The following is a 19,720-nucleotide window of genomic DNA, read 5'->3' as shown; positions in this document are numbered from 1 at the left end:
ATATATATAAAATACAGAATGAGCTTTTTGTGCACTGTATTGTCTATGCTTTCATCCTGGATTAGGCTGTGCCAAGGTGGATTTTGAAAATGACACACCATCTCATCCTGCACTTTCTACTTTGGCTTCAGACCAGACCTTTCTCACTCGGAAAAGAGAAAATCTCATCCAGTTTCGCCACTTTTTATTCAATTTTTCACACACTCCAACAGTCATTGCATCTTAAAACAACAGCATTTCTTTCTTTAATGTTCTCCATTAATATCAAAAGTCAACATAAGTAGCATGTCGAGCTCGTCTTTGCTCTACGTTGCCCTGACTGTGTTGCTAACTAAAGCAGCGGTGGTGGACGCTGTCATTATAAAACGCATTGATGGGCTGTGTAAGGACTGTAACATTTGTAATTACGAGTGTACGTCTTTAAGAGCGAGGATGTTGGGCGGGTGTAAGGTAAACTAGGAAAAAGAAAGTGTGGTGGAGCAGCGGTCGTTGTTAGAGAAAGTTCCGCGCGCTGGCTAAAAGAAACTTATTTTCAGTTTTTACATTACGTATGTGAATTGTGCCATTGGATGTAACAACCAGTCATCACTCACTCATTGAATCACGTTACAAAATGCCACTAATTGAATAGCTGTATGTTATACTTTCAATTTGCGTTGGATTATTATTTTTTGATAGATTTTTTTTGCATCAGCAGTGCACAATTGCACATTTTTTATTTAATTTTTGGCACGCCGTTTCACGATTCGCGATCGATGCATTCAGCACCCCTGCATCGATGGCTCTAATTTTCAAATATTCATTTCTTAAATGATAATAACACAATAACGCCATTACTACAAACAGCTGGGAGTCTTTTTGTGTTCACTCTTTGCCAAATTGAAGGAAAGAGTTGAGATCTCTGCCATGATACAGCGCTTGTATCTCAGATTTTTGCTTGCAAGTTTGAGCAAAAGTATCGACCTACCTAAAAAACAAACAAACAAAAAAAACCTTTCTTTTTAATTATAACACTGCAAAATTCTCCAATTGATCCGATATGTTCTTGACAAAATGTGGTTGTGAGGCCTAATGCAACATTCACGATCACGCCTTTCCACTTAACTTGTGGCTTTTTAAAATAAAACTGAACATTCTTTCCAGCATTTTAATTGAGATTTGGACAATACATCCTAGCAACAACGATCCTGTTTGGCTCCAAGCATGCTTGGTGTGGTGGATCGGGGGGGGGGGAGTGGAAAGAAATACACCAAAAAATAAAGACCGCAAGATGTTTGCAGGAGAGCGCCAGAAGGCCCACCATATAACACCTCCAATATAAGCGCCAGGAACATGTCTGGCTGCATGTATGCTGAGTGTGCGTGTCTGGTGGGGGGGATTGCACGTTATCTGTTTGCCATTCTTTTTTCATAAGTTTTGCTTGCCCCGTCTGACATGTGCGCGCAATCACGCGTTGGCAGGTTAAAAAGAGGATCTGCTGAGAAAGTGACAGCTGACACGTTACCTTGAGCGTGGGGGGCGGGCGGCCGCCGACGGGACCCGCCTGCGCGACACGGCTTCCGTGCCGACGCGAGCGTGTGCAGTGGGTGGGGTTAGAGATCACCGCTTTGACACCTCAGGTATGTGCTCAGGTGAGATGATACGCGTGAAAGTCCAACGTAGGGGAGGGTGCGGAGGCTCCACGGCGCACTGACACGTGCGAAGGACTCACGGAAGAGAACAAGTGACTGTGCGTGTGTTTGTGTGTCGGCCGTCTCACAACTCAAAAGGATAGTCAACATGAGGAATGCAACAAAACCAAAACCAAAGGGGAGGGGGGGGGGGCAGCTGGGAATGGGGATTGGGGCAGAACAAACACACTTCTAGCATGTTTACTGGACAAATATGATAAGCTGAAAACACTTTCATAAAACACTGACTGCTTATAATGCAAGTATAGCGGCATTTTGGCATACTAGTACCTTAATAAATCTCGTCGTTGACAACCTTTGCTAATTACATGCTTGTGGTATTGTGTTAGGCAACTTAATTGCTCAACACCGTTCAGGCCTTTCTCTCTCACATAATGAAGCCAATCAATGAATAATCATCTTGCTCACAGGCCAAGAGTGCATAAAAATAACAAGAACGCTTGTCTGGTAATGCGGTGCCGAGGGGAGTAATCTGTTGCCCGTCGAATAATGCCATGACTTGATACCACACACGGACCAGAATTTAGCAGCGCGGCGCATAAAAGATGTTTCAGGTCCTGAAAGGTCAAGTGTCATGCCAATAAACATTCTAAAATAGATATTGCATTGAAAAATACATATTACATTATTCGCTGCAATGTCCATACGAATATCCAAAAATATGAGCGGAGAGTTGGGGAAGTCTCATTCAACATCCAAGTGGTAGCCATATTACCTCGATCATCTGTTTATTACATCACACCGCGACATTCGCCATTGAAAACACGCTATTCCACCTATTATGGAACACGAAAGCTCTTTTCATAGAAGAGAACATCTCACAATGAAGTGAAGTGACTGGAGCAATATTACCCCATCATTTTGAGCCATGTTTAGATGATATGCGGATCACTTCTAGCTAACAACAGACTCCCAGAGAGTATGTATGAGCCAGCCTGGGCGAAGCCGTGCACCGTGGCGGAGGCGTCACCGAAGCCATCCGCCGCGGACACAATCGAGTGAAGTGACCGGGGCAATATTACTATATTATTTGTTTTGTTTCAAGCCGTAATTAGATGATATGCGGATCACTTCTAACTAATAACAGACTCCCAGAGTATGTATGACCCAGCCCGGCTGAAGCTGTGCCCCTCGTCCAAAGCCGTGGTCGGCGCTGACAGGTACATCGACACATTTATCACCCCTGATTTACGTGCGTGGATCTTTTGTTACATTCTGAGAGGATTACCCCCTGCGGTCCCAAACTATTGTTTTTTTTTTTTTTTTTTTAGCAGCTGTACACACCTACCTGTCATTTGGAACCCATGAAACTCTCGTCCTTTGCACCATTTTTCACGACGAACCAGGTCTTTTTTAAAAGTACAAAGAATTAATCCATCCTCCCGAGTGTTCGAGCAATATCCAGCAATACAACGAGCCGGCATTTTGGCTAACACGAAGGAACAACGAGCTACCTTCCAACAAATAAAAATAGTATAAACAGACGAGACCGCTTGAGTGGGCGTCTGGTACTAACGTCACTTCCTGGTTCTTCTCCTGAACAAATCCCTCGAGAGGATTTTCATGAGGAGAGTGACAAAAAGCCGAATACGTCAAAATCATACTGCGTGGTGAAAAAACATTTGGGTCCATTCGGGGTGACTTTTTTCATTAATAACATACTAAAAATCATCCATTTCATGACAGTGGCCCTTTCAATGCAGTGAAATCAAATGCAGTGGAAGAATTAGTCACTTTTAAAGTCACAGCGGAAAGCTCGATTGAGTTCAAACGGAGACCACAATTCAGAATGTGACTTGCGTTTTCTCTGCCGCCTTTTTGTGGCTCTGTTGCGTCGCCATCGCGTCGCGTGAAGCAAGCAGACTGGCAGCCAAAGCGATAAGACGCTTTCGACATAAGACCGGTCGCCCGTTATCGTTAAATGAGCTCCGTATTGGAGGTTTATTCAAATTTGATTATTTTTACTCCCGCGATGTGAAAATTGCTTCCAAATGGGAACAAATTGGAGGTCACTCATGGTTTGATTAGCTTTGACTTTACGGATTCCGTCGTATCATGTTTTCGTAACAAAATGCAGCATTTTAAGCGGAACCGATTCGCGGAATGTCCTAGCGGTTCAAAAAATGTGCAGACCCTCTGTCAAGCACATTCATACGCTCTCCCTCACGCTCCAACACTTGAGCACCCTGCATATGCTTTGTTTGCCCCCCCCCCCTTTTTCAGGGAGTGGGGGGCCCACTTCCTACTGATCTTAGTAGTTAGTACAAGTTCAATGCTGCTTTTTTTTCACGTTTTTTTTTCAAGATTTTAGTAACCATGGAAAAGTGACAACACGAACAGTAAAATAAGTTTGCTCCTTCTCAAGCAGTATCAAAAATGACACATTTTGGCTGAATTGAGTCAGTGATGACAGCGAAGATGTGGTTAAACGTGAATTCTTTCTTTGGTGATTAGAGGTTGAAACACGCACACACACGAAACAAGTTGATTAAGAATTCCCATGAAGTGACTGACTGGGACTCCTCCGTGCAGGTCACTAAAGGCAACCGCGCACAAACATTCTGGTTACAACTGATAGGCGTTGTCGCTTCTCTTTTTGCAAGGGGGACCCACTCACGAGGTCCATCTAAGCCAGAACGCATGTTGTGTAAAAGCATCTTTGGGGGCGGGCATGAGGAAGCATAATATTAGTCTTGCGCCTCAGTACAAGTAACGATGATATAAAAGATATCAAACAATGTGTGTTTGACAGGGACGCATTTCTTGTGTAAGAGTATGAATGTTCTTCTTATTTGCCACTCTGGACGATTCTGCCGCATATTATTGACAAACATTCTGACTCAGTCTATGCAGACAATTTCCTGGGGCCGTCTAGATTTCCGTGGACCGCCAAATGTGTCATAAAAATTGATTAATCTAAAGTGAAGAAAACAAGTATTTGAACACCCTGCTATATTGCAAGTTCTCCCACTTAGAAATCATGGGGGGGGGGTCTGAAATTTTCGAAATCACAATGTATGATTTTTTTCAACCATTTATTTGTGTGATACAGCTGCAAATAAGTATTTGAACACCTGTCTATCAGCTAGAATTCTGACCCTCAAAGACTCGTTAGTCCGCCTTGAAAAGTCCACGTCCACGTCCACTCCATGTATGATCCTGAATCAGATGCACCTGTGTGAGGTCGTTAGTTGCATAAAGACACCTGTCCACCCCAAACAATCAGGAAGACTCAAACTTGTAACACAGCCAAGACCAAAGAGCTGTCCAAAGACACCAGAGACACAATTGTAGAACTCCACACGGCTGGAAGGGGCTACGGTGAAACTGCCCAAGCACCTTGGTGAAAAAAGGTCAACCGTTGGTACAATCATTAGAAAATAGAAGAAGCTAAACATGACGGCCAATCTCGGTCGGAGTGGAGCCCCATGCAAGATACCAAATCGTGGGGTCTCAATGATCCGTAGAAAGGTGAGGAATCAGTCCAGAACTACACGACAGGACTTGGTCAATGACCTGAAAAGAGCTGGGACCACCGTTTCCAAGGTGACTGTTGGTAATACACTAAGACGTCATGGTTTGAAATCATGCATGGCACGGAAGGTTCCCCTGCTTAAGCCAACACATGTCAAGGCCCGTCTTAAGTTTGCCAATGACCATTTCAATGTTACAGAGGAGACATGGGATAAAGTTTTGTGGTCAGAGGAGACCAAAATGGAACTTTTTGGTCATAATTCCACTAAGCGTGTTTGGAGGAAGATGAATGATGAGTTCCATCCCAAGAACGCCATCCCTGCTGTGAAGCATGGGGGTGGTAGCATCATGTTTTGTGGGTGTTTTTTTGCACATGGGACAGGACGACTGCACTGTATTAACGAGAGGATGACCGTGATGACCGTGAGATTTTGGGGAACAACCTCTTTCCCTCAGTCAGAGCATTGGAGATGGGTCGTGGCTGGCTGGGTCTTTCAACACGACAATGACCCGAAGCACACAGACGGGAAAACCAAGGAGTGGCTCCGTAAGAAGCATATCAAGGTTCTGGCGTCGCCTAGCCAGTCTCCAGACCTAAACCCAATAGAAAATCTTTGAAGGGAGCTAAAATTCCGTGTTTCTCGGCGACGGCCCAGAAACATGTCTGATCAAGAGAAGATCTCTGTGGAGGAGTGGGCCAAAATCCCTCCTGCAGTGTGTGCAAACCTGGTGAACAACTACAGGAAACGTTTGATCTCTATAATTGCAAACAAAGGCTACTCTACCAAATATTAACATTGGTTTTCTCAGGTGTTTAAATACTTATTTGCAGGTGTATCACACAAACAAATCGTAAAAAAAAAAAAAAACATGCAATGTGATTTCTGTATTTTTCTTTTTAGATTATCTCTCTCACAGTGGACATGCACCTACAATGAAAATTTCAGACCCCTCCATGTTTTCAAATTGGGAGAACTTGCAATATGGCAGGGTGTTCAAATACTTATTTTCTTCACGGTATGTACTATCATAGTCTTTCTATATGTGTCAGTGGTTCTGTTGTTTACCTTCTTCAGAGCTAACGATGGTAGCTTCCTGGTGTGTTTGGGCACCTGACAGCTCTCGCTCCTCTGCAACATGGACTGCAGCACGCCAGAGCCGTTCTTCCCGTCCTCGTGCTTGTTCTTGTTCGGAGAAGCCGGGAGCGAAGTCGGTCCGGGGCCGGGGGGTTCTGGGGGCGAAAACGGGGGCGGGGGCTCCTCTCCGGGAATGGCCATCTCTTCTGTGGCTGTGAGGCGCAAGTTGCGCAGATATTCGTGCGTTTCCTGGTCTACTACCAGTAACCTGGTCTCGTTGTCTAAGGCCTTGATCCGCTGCACCACCTGAAAGATGGGACACAAAATCAAATGACGCTTTGCCTGTTTTTAGTATATAATGGGTCGTATAAAACATTACATTAAAAGATACGATGTTTTGTCCCCCCGCGTTCTCCCTTTGCTTGTGTGGGTCTTCTCCGGGTTCTTACATGTGTGCTTGGTTGATTGACGACATTGGAAATCATTTTTGTCATGAGCAGCATTGTAGTTATGGTTATTAGCGTCTCATATTTTTACACAAAAAAGTGATGGATAACTACCTTTGCAACTAGTTTTTTAGTAGATTTTATTTTGAAAGGGGTTAACCCCCTCCCAGCTGACTCTGGGTCAAAGGTGGTGCACACCCTGAAGTCGTTGCCAGGCAGTCGCGGGGCACGTATAGACAAACACTCGTTCACACTCAGATTCACACCTAAAGGCAATTTAAAGTTTGCATGTTTTGGGGATGTGTGTGTCGGGGGTGGGGTCAGGGTGGGAGACCCACGCAGCAACAAGGAGAACACACAAAACCTTCAAACAGGCTGGATTTGAACCCGGGTCCTCAGAACTGTGAGGCAGATTACTAACCAGTGGTCCGGGAAGGGGGTGGTGGGTGGTCTTAACAACAAACACTTGCACTATTTCAACATTATTAAGAGTGAAGACAATTTGCAATTTTGATATTTTAAAGAGAAACACGAAGTTTCCGGCGACACGCGTGATTTGCTTTTGCGGGCCAGATGTGGCCCTCGGGCCTTGAGTTGGACCCCTGTTAACGTAGTTATGAAAGATTCTTATAATATATGTGCCCTCCTTGGCTGGCGGCCAGTGCAGTGTTTAGCCCGTAATTTTCAGCAACCTACAATGACGTGATTAAACTGTGAGGATTGGATATGGATCTGTCCGCAGTACTAAGTATGTGGTCATCTTGTGACGGCAGAGCGGCAAATCCCTGCTACTTTGTCACATCCTCATTTCAAAGCAGTGGCACTTCTTTCCGGAATGACTGGCACGACGCTTCCGTCTCGATCAACAGGTTTGCAAATAACGACTTTCATTTGTCGGGAGGTCTGTTGTGTTGCTTGCGACCGACGAAAAGTGTGTAAAAAAGGCGTCCGGTTGTGACACGACCAGCAGGTGGGCCTTAAACCTGCTGAGTCCATCTTTTTTTTTTTTTACACATTTATCTTCATTTTAACTGGTATTACAAGCATTTGTTTTCACTAAATCCCTCCTTAACATGATACAAAACAGGATTTTCCATGACAACTTATTTCTAGTTCAGTTTATTAAAAATATGCCATTGTGTATAATATCATTAATATCATATGAACCCCCCCCAAAAAACAAAAACAAAAACAAAAAAACACAGTCACAAGGGTCCTCTTAGGGGAAACTGAACTATGATGTGGGTGGGAACAAAAGTTTGGCAACCGTTGAAGGCACATGAGTTAAAAAAAATGTAAATATATAATTGTAATATAACAAATATATATAAATATAACGACAAGATTAATTGCACTTTTAGGAATTTAGGATGGCTTGACACAGTTTAGTCTTACGTGGTCCCAATAAGTGCTTTTGATTCATTGTTTATTAAATGTTTAATGGCAGTTGGTGGTTGTAGTTAATGGAGATTAGATCAGTAGAGGAGCCAAACAGGCTTAATCAAATAAATATACCTATTTAAATTATATAATATTTAAATATTACATTATTTATTGTTAAATTAAATTATATAATTAGAATATATATAATATTAATATATTTAAATATAGGATATTGTAATATTAGGAAATGCTGTATCATGATATCGATAGTACAAACATACAAATTGTAGACGATGAGATGATTAGAATACCTGGTGGTGCGTCTCCCTCTCCACGTTGACGCCGTTGACCGCAACCAGGCGGTCCCCCGCGCGCAGACCGGCCGCTTCTGCAGACGAGCCGGCCTCCACTTTGCGGATGAACTGCCCGGTCTTGCCTTTCTCCCCGTGCAAGTGGAAGCCGTAGCCCTGCTCCCCCTTTGTCATGACGCAGAGCCGCGGTTTCCTTTCGCCCGCCATGTCCAGCTTGTGCCTGGCGAGTCCCCTTCGCGGGGTTCAGGGGATGGGGAACAATTGCAAAGGGGTGGCCCGGTCGGTTCAGGAGTGGGCTAAACACATATCTGACACTCACGCACGCTGGCCGCTGTGTCAGAGCAACACCAGTTTAAAAAGTTTAAAAAAAAAAAGGATAAAACATAAAACTCCGCAGTGAGGATACGCGCGTCGTTTCATTCCAGGCGGTGCGTCCAGTTCCCAAAAAAACGTGATCCTCGGAGCCTCCAGTGCAGCATGAGGGATGTTTGTGCACGACTGAGCTCCAACTTTTCCCTCGACATCGAAGCACAGCAACAGCTCGCTTGCACTTGCGCAGCCAGTGTGGGGCCTCTCGCCCCCCCCCCCCCCCCCCCATTTCGATTTGACTCAGACTGATGTTGCGACGCGAACGTGCGCGCGACAGAGTGCAACACCGCCCTCATGTGGCACAAACTACGCCCTAATTAGATTTTCTTGCAATACTGCTTTTCAAACATCCATCCATCCATCCATTTCTTCGCCGCTTATCCTCACGATGGTCGCGGGGAGTGCTGGAGCCCACCCCAGCTGTCAACGAGCAGGAGGTGGGGTACACCCTGAACTGGTCGCCAGGCAATCAATCGCAGGGCACATAGAGACAAACAGCCGCACTCACAATCACACCTAGGGGCAATTTAGAGTGTCCAATTAATGTTGCATGTTTTTGGGATGTGGGCGGAAACCGGAGTGCCCAGAGAAAACCCACGCAGGGACGGGAGAACATGCAAACTCCACACAGGCAGGTCTGGGATTGAACCCAGGACCTCAGAACTGTGAGGCCAACGATTTACCAGCTAATCCACCGTGCCGCCGCTTTCCAAACATTTTACACGCAATTAAAAAATATATATATTGGCTCTCTTGCACCACAATCCTGTCAAACAATAAAATACAGTAGTGTATTAGGCCCAAGGGTTAATCAAACAAGAGACAGAAGAGAGTAGGTTCAAGCATGTTAAAAAAAAAAGGTATTCAATAAGGTGGCACTGTGGAGGAGTTGGAAAGCGTTGGCCTCACAGTTCTGAGGTCTTGGATTCGATCCTGGCCCTGCCTGTATGGAGTTTGCATGTTCTCCCCGTGCCTGTGTGGGTTTTCTCCGCTGGCTTCCTCCCACATCTCAAAATCATGCAACATCAATTGGACACTCTAAATTGCCCCAAGGTGTGATTGTGAGTGCGGCTGTTTGTCTCTATGTTGCCCTACGATTGGCTGGCAACCAGTTCAGGGTGTGCCCCTCCTTCTCCCCATTGACAGCTGGGATAGGCTCCAGCACTCCTGCCACCCTTGTGAGGATAAGCGGCTAAGAAAATGGATGGATGTATTAAATAAAATAACGTAAATTAAAAATGTGAAATTAAAATATTCGACCACCAGGTGGCGGCACTGTATCGGGGAAAAAAAGAGTTGGGTCAGCAACCATCCATCCATTTGGAGCGCTGTCGCCTATTCCAGCTGTCAAAGGGCAGGAGGCGGGGTACACCCTGAACTGGTTGCCAGCCAATCGCAGGGCACATCTCGACATACAACAGTCGCACTCACAATCACACCTAGGGGCAATTTAGAGTGTCCTATTAATGCATCAGCAACCAGTTTCAATTTCAAAACTTAAAACATGAAAAAGTGCGCTTCACTGGACTCACCACCAGGTAGCAGCATCGTATCCTAAAAAAATATAACCAGATAGCCTCGCGCCATCTGCCCACGAGTTAGAACAAATGTATCAAAATACTGTATTTCATTCAAGACACCCCCCCCCCCCATAAAACCACGTTTACGCCTTCAAATGAAAGCTCTCACGCTATTACATATATTCACAAAAATCACAGTCGCACATCCACCACTTTTTATTCTCACACAGCTAACACACACGTCGCATGAAGAAAACAACAAGCTCTCGTTTGAGGTGAGAAATTGATGAGTGCATGTATTATATATCAAAACTAGAAGCCTTTATTCTACCGCTCGCTTTTGTACTTTTCGGACCAAAAGACAAGTTTGACATCATACCTAATATTGCAGTTCTTCACGCAAAAAATGAAATCTTAGCCATTGAAATGAAATTAAAGCGCGTGACCTCTCTATATCAAGTGCATTTATAGCATGAATAAATTTTTATTTATAACAACAACAACAACAGCTACAATTATCACCATAAAAAGCCGATGTTACTTTGCCTCGAGCGGATTTCCTTTACACCGAACCGAACCTCGGAGTGGAACAAAAGAGTGCCGTCGTCATGTGACATCGTTTTAGGCCCAACAATGCCTCTTTAATTAAAATCATGTCACGAGACAAGATTTTCATACATTTCGGATTATTCTGCTTCATGATACGCGGTCCATCATAGATTGGAGCAAAGGCAAACGTTCACATGCTGCACTTTTTTTTTTTTTAAAGAGCAGCTTTTTGGAAAGTTCCCCATTCAACAACTTATATTTTCGCCGTCATAAGGATTTTAAACATTTGCTTTCATACATTCCTCCAAATTCTTGTAAGGACGGCAGACATCAGACATAAAAGATAGTCAGTGATGAGGATAAGGAGAAAAAAATAACACAATGACAGAAAAGACTGAGAAGTTCTCCAAATATTTCTTTTTTTTTTTCTCAAGAATTTCTTCAAGGAAACATTGGCAGTTAATAAAACTGTGACACTTTATTATCATTTATTACAGCACTTGTTTGAGTCAGTCGAGGTCTTTCCAAAAGAAATTCAGCATCATTAATTTACTCAATGTGCAAACGTTTATGTAGCCAAAAACATCAATGTGATGATTTATGGAAAAAAATGAAAATATTTGACCAAAAAGTGACAACAGAAGGGTTACAAGACAATTTAATATTTCGGTTGTTTTCAGATCAACACTGGGATTTAGAGGACATCACATATTGATCACATATCGCGATGAGAATGATAACTCCTACATTATATATTTTGCATTGAAAAAGTTGACTGGAATATCCAAATTTAGTTTTTGCACCGATTAATTACTTAGATTAAATAATGTTTTTTTTTGTTTGGGAGATTTTTTTTTTCATTTTTAATCCTAAGGTTATATATACTATTCTTGCAGCAAAAAAAAAAAGATGAAAACAAAATGTCATAACCTAAGCTTCAAGCAGGGCACAAACATCATTAATCAGGACTATGTTGAAATGAGTTGTTTGGTTTTGATTAAAAAAAAAAAAAAAAATAGCACCATGCCAGCATCTTGTGGGATCGGGGTGCGCAAGGAACTATGTTGAAGTGAAGCGAGGCATTTCGTTTAGACAAAAATAGTTCTTTGGCGGCATCTTGGCGCCACGAAAAATACGTTGACCTGAGTTGAGCAGTTTCATTTTGACAAAAAAGGTTGTCATCTTTGTCGCGTCACCGTATTAATATGTATTGCTCTAGCTGGAGAGGAAACACTTACACATTATTTCCCGAAAACCTTCACATGTAAAACCACGACAAATGAACATCAAACAAAAATACTGCTTTTGGTCATGGATTAATTCCCCTTATTCTAATGAGTAATATCAAGTTTGAAAAAAAAAAAAAAAAAAAAGGACATGAAGTTTTTTGAACTCTTTGAAGATTAATCGAGTTTTAAAAATGACCACGTCTTGTATTTTGCAGAGGTTCTCCATAATGGACCTTTCCGATGGCAATCTTAAGCTCCGCCCCCTTAGCCATGTCCCACAAACTAACAAAAACTGAACAAAACGTGTTTAAAGTCGATTCTCTACCGCGTATTCCAGATAACATTGGGGTATGTTTTTTGGCAAATGCGTCGGACTTGTCCAAGAGAGTTCTAAAGAGGGGTCTCAACTATTTCACGCAAGGAATTTACGCGGGATTACGATTTTGGACGGAGTTGGACGCAATGTCAGATTTACAGCAAAACGTTGGCCATCAATGCAAAAAAAGTTTGACGCCTCACAAACTTCATATTGAAATCCAACAGGATAAAATAGTGAAATCGTACTGCGCGCGTAAAGCAGGGTGAGTACTTTTTACTTAGAAAGATCACGAGTAATATCATTGTAGTCTTTACGAGTGAGTGGACTTGGCTCATAATAGAACCCAGTGCTCTGTTTTAAAAGTCCGATGCAATGCAAATAGACATTTCCGCGAGCCTTAATCCATCGTAGACACTTCGTCAACTCTGTTTTAGGTGTTGGAAAATGAATCAAGTGGGCCCCTTGCAACCCAGCCGGATATCTTTCATCAGAATTGCACGTTCCCCAAGCGCATCTGAGGACCATTTTCTTCGTAACATTAACTTTTCCAAGCGCCTGCTACTGACAACCGGCATTCCTTGTGGGACAATACGGCGAGAGGGGCGTGTCAAGCCAGGTGTTAAATCAATGCGGCTATCTGATTGGCTATAATTGTACGAGTGATTGACAGGTCGGAAAGGTCCATTGAATGTAATCCTCGCAGCATCTCTGATAAGCACAATAATAATGGACGGTTGAATTTTAGTCAGCTTGAGTTCCGCGGCAAAATGGTGCCACATCCATTGAGCAGGGCAGGGCAGTTAGAGGCTCGTTGTCAGGTTTTTCAACGGCCGCCGTCTGGATGCACTGTTAGGGGGAAAAAAGGGGGGTAGGTATTACAAAACAGTGACGTTTTTTTAACATTCCGTATTCTGAGCCTGAATATGTGCAGAAAAACACAAGCCGGCACAGGAGAAGTTCCAAACCCAACACTGGAATCTCAGAGCTCTGATTTAAACCGCTTTAATGGCGCAGTTTGTTTGTTAATAATGGAGGAAATTGACACAAGATCCCACCTGGATGTTTGGCGCATTTCCATTGTGGTGAGGTTGGCTGGCCTGGCAAAGAAGATCCCGGTTGTCTCTTGGGGTGTCCTGGGTTGCGTCCCGTTGCGCTACCCTGTGCTCTGCAGCGCCAACCGGGGCGGGTTTGTGGAAACAGAGCACCATTTGGAAGCTCTGTCTGAATTTGTCCGAGAGGAAGCCGTAGAGGATCGGGTTGGCGCAGGAGTTGACGTAGGTGAGGATGACTAAGAAGAAGTAGGTGGCCACCGTGGCGTTGTTCTCTGGGATGATGTGAACCAGGTTGACGATGTTGGTCGTGAAGAAGGGCATCCAACAAAGTACAAAGACCAGGACTATGATCACCACCATGCGTGTCACCTTCCGCTCGGACTTGCGCCGCTTCGTCACACCCGCACGCACGCCCGCTGACCTGACCTGGAGAAAGGCAAAGAGGACAATTTCCCAAAAAGCCTTCACGGAAAAGCAGCGGGTGAAGTCAGTCGGCGAGACGTGTACCTTGACGACGATGAGCAAGTAGCAGATGCTGATGACGAAGAGCGGTCCGAAGAACCCCAGGATGGATGTGTAGAGGATGAACACGACGGACCACCAGCTCTGCATCTCGGGCCAGGTGATGTTGCAGGTGTTGAGGCCGTCCTGCACGTGCGAGTAGATGGTGACGGGCAGCACCACCAGAAATGACACCAGCCACAGCAAGCCGCTGAGAATCTTGGCCACCTGCGGCGTCCTCCACTGGGCGCTGCGGATGGGGTGAACCACCGCCAGGTAGCGGTCGATGCTCATCACCGTCAGGCAAAAGGTCGACATGAACTGGCTCATGGCGTCGGCGGTCATGCACATCTTGCAGAAGAAATCGCCGTAGGGCCAAGAGTAAAGCACGCTGTTGGTGGCCAGGAAGGGGATTCCCAGGATGTAGAGTTCGTCCGCTACGGCTAAATTCAGGATGTACGTGTTGGTCACCGTCTTCATCTTGGCGTAGCGGATCAGCACGAAGATGGCCAGCGAGTTGCCCAGGAGACCCACGATGAAGACCGCGCTGTAGACGACCGCCGTCACCATACGGAAGTGCAGCGGCTCGCTCGCGTCGGACGTGCCGCTGCCGTTGTGGCCCGTCGGGTCCGCTACCTCCGATACTGACGTCAGATTGTAATCGGCCATCTTGAGGTCGTCTTATCCAAAAGGGATTATAGTTGGGGACAGCTCATAATTGGAAAAAAAAAAACAAAAACACACACTTACGATCATAACACGCAATATAATATAATAAGAAACAAATCTCTCAATTCTTTAGATGTGCTTTGTCACCGATTGGTTGGATATTTTTTCAAGAGAAAAACAACAAATGCAAATAAAGCCACTGTCATGAGCAAGGCTTGGCCACTGCCGAGAGGGGCGTGACCACGCCACAGCTGTTTCACACTGGGACTGTCATTAGGTTTTTGTCACTGGCATTTGCCAGTTCGTTGCCTTGCGTTAATGAGTTTGCACTGTGTTACCGTGCCCGGACACTACTTCTGGAAAGAAAAAAAAAACCCACTGGACATTATGCCTTTGCCTTGTAGTCCTGCATTTGGGCCCTCCTCCGCACCGACGTGCTCGTGACTGCCAGATTGATTGGTTGTTTATTATTGTTGACATTTAAACCCCAAGTCGTTCATAATGAGAAAAAGTCAAAGCCATTCGTGGGCAGCGTCCCATTTTTGGGCTGAGATTATAAATTGGTAAAGTTATCATATAACTTAACCATAAAACGAAAAAGGAGTGTTATTTCCTTGATTGTGGCCTGTTAGGAGATTTTTATCTCAATAAGGCAAAAAAAAATTGCCACCCAGCCCATGAATGGGTTAAAGTAAAGATCATCTCAAGTGAGTTGTTTGTTCTTGTCTTTGGATTTTTTTTTTTTGTAGACACTTTTACTTCTCAAACTGTAATAACTCCGTAATTTTGAATGAGTTTCTGAATACTGTTAGAAGTAATTATTGCACTCTATACTGTACTTGCTATTACAAATATGTAAGCTTGACATGTCATTAAGTGTTCACAAAAACGTTATTATTCCAATTTATTCACTCGCTCATATTGCTTCACTGTGTTTAAGTTCTCGTAGTTTCATTGCCCGTGTGAATTTAAAAATAATCAACTTATTTTGTCAAATCTTTAAGGGGTGGTCTTGAGTCGCATTGATACAAGTACGCACCACGTCGGCCCAAATTTGAAAAGTGCCGCCTGTCGGTCTTCGCGACCCGGGGCCCTGGAAACGTTTTTGCGCAAATACAGTCGCCGGTTTGATGTAAAGATTCAGTGACCCGCGTTCCAAAACAAGGAGAAGTGACGCGCGACCCGCAGCGCCTTGTTGGGAAAACAAACTCCGTTTTTGCTTCAGGCTACGTACTGCTTGACATCTTGGGCGAGCAATTAGTCATTTTTAGGGCATTTTTGTCCATATGATCACATCGACATTTGGCCTGAGGTCTTGTTTGCCTCCCAAAAATAAAAATAAAAAATTGAGGAAAAAATCCAATTAAATGCAGTAAACACTTTTACAGGGAATTTTCACACACACAAAAATTCTAAATTTAGTATGTTGTGACTTTTATATCCTGCAAACAGGAAAAAAAAAAATACACTATGTAGCCCGATGGTGTACGTTAATGTAACCTTTCTCATAACAAGCTGCAAATCCTTTTAAACATCACTCACGAATGAAATTTAAAACAAAAGTGCTGGAATTGCTTTTGCATTATAATTCTTTGTTTTAGGTACAAATAGAATTTGGAGAAATATTCATTCTTGGTCTTTTTTTTTCAATAATCATAATACTACATCACAATTAAACACTGTACTTTCGGAATCCCACAATTTACTGCAGAATTATTCCCATCCATTTGCGCAAATTATATTGTGAGTGCCGAAGATGGGGCTTCTCCTACCTGTTTCTTTCCGCGAGCTTCATCTCGTCTGCTCCGCCATCTTTCGGAGTGATGCTGTGCGCTCTCTGAGCGGCGAAAGACGCTTTGGAATTTTTCGGGGGGTCAGAAAGACGAACTTTCCAGCTCGGTTTCCTCGTCACTTTGAAGCTTCATCTTTGTGGACATCAGTGCCTTGTTTGACGGGGGTGGGGTGGGGGGGGTGGGGTGGAGTTTTGCCTTGTGGATGTTGGCTCGGGCGCTTCACTCTCTCGATGGCGCCGTGTTGGAAACGTGTCGAGGGTGGATGCCCGGCCGGTATTTATGTGAGGAAAAATGTCAGCCCTCCTTCTGATGTGGAAGTCCCACCCACATACGGGCGGGTGTACGTACCATCACAGCCCAACGGTGGAAAAGCTTTTACAACATCCGGAAGTAAACATACTATTAATAACTGCCACTAAGAGCGTGTGCGTGTGTGATACGGAGAGCAACGTTGAGGCTGCCGATTTAGACGAGTGTGGAGAAAAGTTTTAACAACTGCAATTTAGACTTTTGTGTGTATTTTCAATCAGAGGCAAACTGCATGTGCGCTGTTTTGCTCACGATGGTCAGTTGGTGACGTGGGTTGAGAGGACCTGTTTGGCTGGTCCCAAGTTGGGAGCAGGGTTAATTGTGAGTAAACAAACTAGAAAGTTGACCCAGCACGTGTGTGCATTGCTTAACGGCGCATGGGCGGGCGGTGATATGGCTCATTTAGATGAGATCTCGGGACAACCGGGGCTGGAAAGCATGATGTGCGTTCAATCGGCGTATCGAAGGTCTGATTGGCGATGTGATTTCAAGACAAGAATTAATTAATGCTATCCGTATTTAATCCATCTAATCCATCCTTTTTCTTTGCCGCTTATCCTCATCAGGGTCACGGGGAGCGCTGGAGCCTATCCCGGTTGTCAAGCGGCAGGAGGCGGCGTACACCCTGAACTGGTTGCCAGCCAATCGCAGAGCACATTGAGACAAACAGCCGCACTCACAATCACACCTACGGGCAATTTAGAGCGTCAGATTAATGTTGCATATTTTTTGGGCTGTGCGAGGAAACCGGAGTGCCTGGAGAAAAGCCACGCAGGGACGGGGAGAACATGCAAACTCCACACAGGCGGGGCCGGGATCGAACCCGGGTCCTCAGATCTGTGAGGCCAACGCTTTACCGGATGAGTCACTGTGCCGCTCACTGAATTAATGAATTCATGATTTAGTTTGTTTACAAATAAAGTGTTGAAACAAAAGTGTGTGTAGAAAAGAGGTAAAATGTTATACATGTATAACCGGACCTCCATAATATTATATTATAATAATATAATATATGTCATGTCATGACATTATCCAAGCTGCTTATCCTCACAAGGGTTGCGGGAAAGCTGGAGCCTACCCCAGCTAGCTTCGGGCGAAAGGCTGACTACACCCTGAACTGGTGGCCAGTCAGTCGCAGGGCAGATATAGACACCAACACTGAGCGGGAATCGATCCCACGCTGCTCGCACCAAAGGTAGGCGTGTGTACCACTACACCATCAGTGACACCACTAATATAACATATAGAATTATTATTATTAAAGTATAAATATACAATTATTATATAATGTTAGTGCTGTTCCAGTTCCTCACCCGGTCCGTTCCACAACCCTGTACACACACACACAAAAAAAAATTAATTTAAATTCAATATACCGCTTAACTCTCAACCCCACTCCTTGTCAAAAACATTTTTTGGAATGTTGCCAAGAAGTGAATTATTTCCCCCGCGTTGTACATGAATAATGCAGTTTTACGTTTGACCGCTTCTATAATTTAAACTTGGACGGCCTTTACCACTTTCGAGCACCATTTTAACTTTTAGCTTTTTTTTGGGGGGGGGATGAACACATGGACTCCGGTTCATATTTCATTTTGACTACAAAAAAAATACAGTACATAGATGCTCACAATTTTGATAATTTGTGAAATTAAGCCCCAACGAGACCTCTGAAGGTTTTTAGACGAGTCAGTTTGGGATCTCCAAGAGCCAAAGTTACCTCATTTGGCACTATTCTTATTAATTTTTTAACAGCCTCATCTAGTACAAGACTTTGCTGCCTGCTGAGTTCAGGATCGTCGCTCTGGCACGACACTTTTCCTTCATTCATTAATTATTATAACACAGAGATGATCATTTATACATAACCCTGGGATTGACTGGGGATTATTGTAGTCCAGGGTTTCCTTCGCCTATCACCCAAAATCAGATCAGCTCGACGTTCATACGCAATGATGGAAACAAATTAATATATTCACGGGTCCACCGAGTGCTTCATGCCATCGACTTCATTAGTTTTGCTCGCGGGTGCTGAAAAGGGAAGATTGCCGCAATGGCATTTGTAAGCTTTTATTGATTTTCTCTTTTTTCCATCCCCGTCGCACCTTCACGACATCCTCGCAAGGCTCCAGAGGGGGTTGAGACCCAGTTGAATCGCTCGCTTCAAAACAGGACAAGCTCAGCTGAACCGGCAATGATTGAAAAAGTGAGGTGATGTGTTTGTCGCAACTTTTTTGTAAAGTCGGGACAAATGCTAGGTTGACGGCGGGCCGGAAGACTCGCTGTGACCCGAATGCCAAAAATATGGCGGTTAGGCCTAATTGCTGGAGAGGTGCCACTTCCCCCTGCTGAATTAACGGCCCTTGGGGATGCCCCATCATTCTCTTCACGTTTGCGTGCCGTTGTTGGGGACCTGCGTGACAAAAATGTGTCTGGATATGCATTTTGGCAGGTTGCGCTGGTGTGGAAAATCTGTGCTGATCGGCCTGGTGATGCGCTACAAGTAAAGGTCATTGTTGTGATTTTAAAAGACCATAATTACCACAACACACGAGCCAAGTTTGGATGGAAGCTGTGCTGATGTAATGTGGCATTAAGAGCCCTAAAGGGCATCCTCATTATACAGTGACGAAAATAAGTATTTGAACACCTTGCTATAGTGCAAGTTCTCCCACTTAGAAATCACGGAAGGGTCTGAAATTTTCATCGTAGGTGCATGTCCGCTGTGAGAGAGATAAACTAAAAAGAAAAATCCAGAAATCACAATGTATGATTTTTTTAACGATTTACTTGTGTGATACAGCTGAAAATAAGTATTTGAACACCTGTCTATCAGCTAGAATTCTGACCCTCAAAGACCTGTTAGTCCACCTCCTCTCCATCTATTATCCTGAATCAGAGGGACATGTGTGAGGTCGTTAGCTGCATAAAGACACCTATCCACCCCATACAATCAGGAAAACTCAAACTTGTAACATGGCCAAGACCAAAGAGCTGTCCAAAGATACTAGAGACAAAATTGTACAACT

General features: G+C 44.1%; 2 protein-coding genes across 5 annotated transcripts in view; both read right to left on the bottom strand.

Annotated features, from left to right (window-relative positions):
* LOC133514442 (Na(+)/H(+) exchange regulatory cofactor NHE-RF2) overlaps window positions 1-8,926 on the bottom strand; it is a 33,705-nt gene extending 24,779 nt beyond the window's left edge. For all 4 annotated transcript variants that reach the window (XM_061846144.1, XM_061846143.1, XM_061846145.1 and 1 more), the window contains exons 1-2: window positions 8,382-8,926; window positions 6,233-6,547 (exon numbers count right to left, since the gene is read on the bottom strand). In XM_061846144.1, the coding sequence (XP_061702128.1) occupies window positions 6,233-6,547; window positions 8,382-8,588 (522 nt within the window). In that variant the 5' untranslated portion in view covers window positions 8,589-8,926. The remainder of the gene's footprint in view (window positions 1-6,232; window positions 6,548-8,381) is intronic.
* A 2,353-nt stretch (window positions 8,927-11,279) lies between these two features.
* On the bottom strand, window positions 11,280-16,483 carry LOC133514443 (somatostatin receptor type 5-like). Its single transcript, XM_061846147.1, has 4 exons — window positions 16,362-16,483; window positions 13,927-14,631; window positions 13,423-13,845; window positions 11,280-13,213 (listed from the first exon to the last, which is right to left on the bottom strand). Exons 2-4 carry the CDS (start codon window positions 14,587-14,589, stop codon window positions 13,109-13,111), a joined length of 1,191 nt encoding a protein of 396 aa, XP_061702131.1. The 5' UTR covers window positions 14,590-14,631; window positions 16,362-16,483; the 3' UTR covers window positions 11,280-13,108.
* Window positions 16,484-19,720: the final 3,237 nt, after the last annotated feature.

Source organism: Syngnathoides biaculeatus, chromosome 16, assembly GCF_019802595.1.
Source record: "Syngnathoides biaculeatus isolate LvHL_M chromosome 16, ASM1980259v1, whole genome shotgun sequence".
In the NCBI taxonomy this organism is placed as follows: Eukaryota; Metazoa; Chordata; class Actinopteri; order Syngnathiformes; family Syngnathidae; genus Syngnathoides; species Syngnathoides biaculeatus.
This window is presented reverse-complemented; position numbering and strand designations above follow the sequence as displayed.

What these genes read in the sequence shown, in the direction of transcription:
- LOC133514443 (XM_061846147.1), bottom strand. Translation starts at nt 14,589, where the DNA reads ATGGCCGATTACAATCTGACGTCAGTATCGGAGGTAGCGGACCCGACG. An exon ending in ACTTGCTCATCGTCGTCAAG is followed by an intron (nt 13,846 to 13,926) that starts GTACACGTCTCG and finishes GCCTTTCTCCAG; the next exon opens with GTCAGGTCAGCGGGCGTGCG. An exon ending in GAAATGCGCCAAACATCCAG is followed by an intron (nt 13,214 to 13,422) that starts GTGGGATCTTGT and finishes TCCCCCTAACAG; the next exon opens with TGCATCCAGACGGCGGCCGT.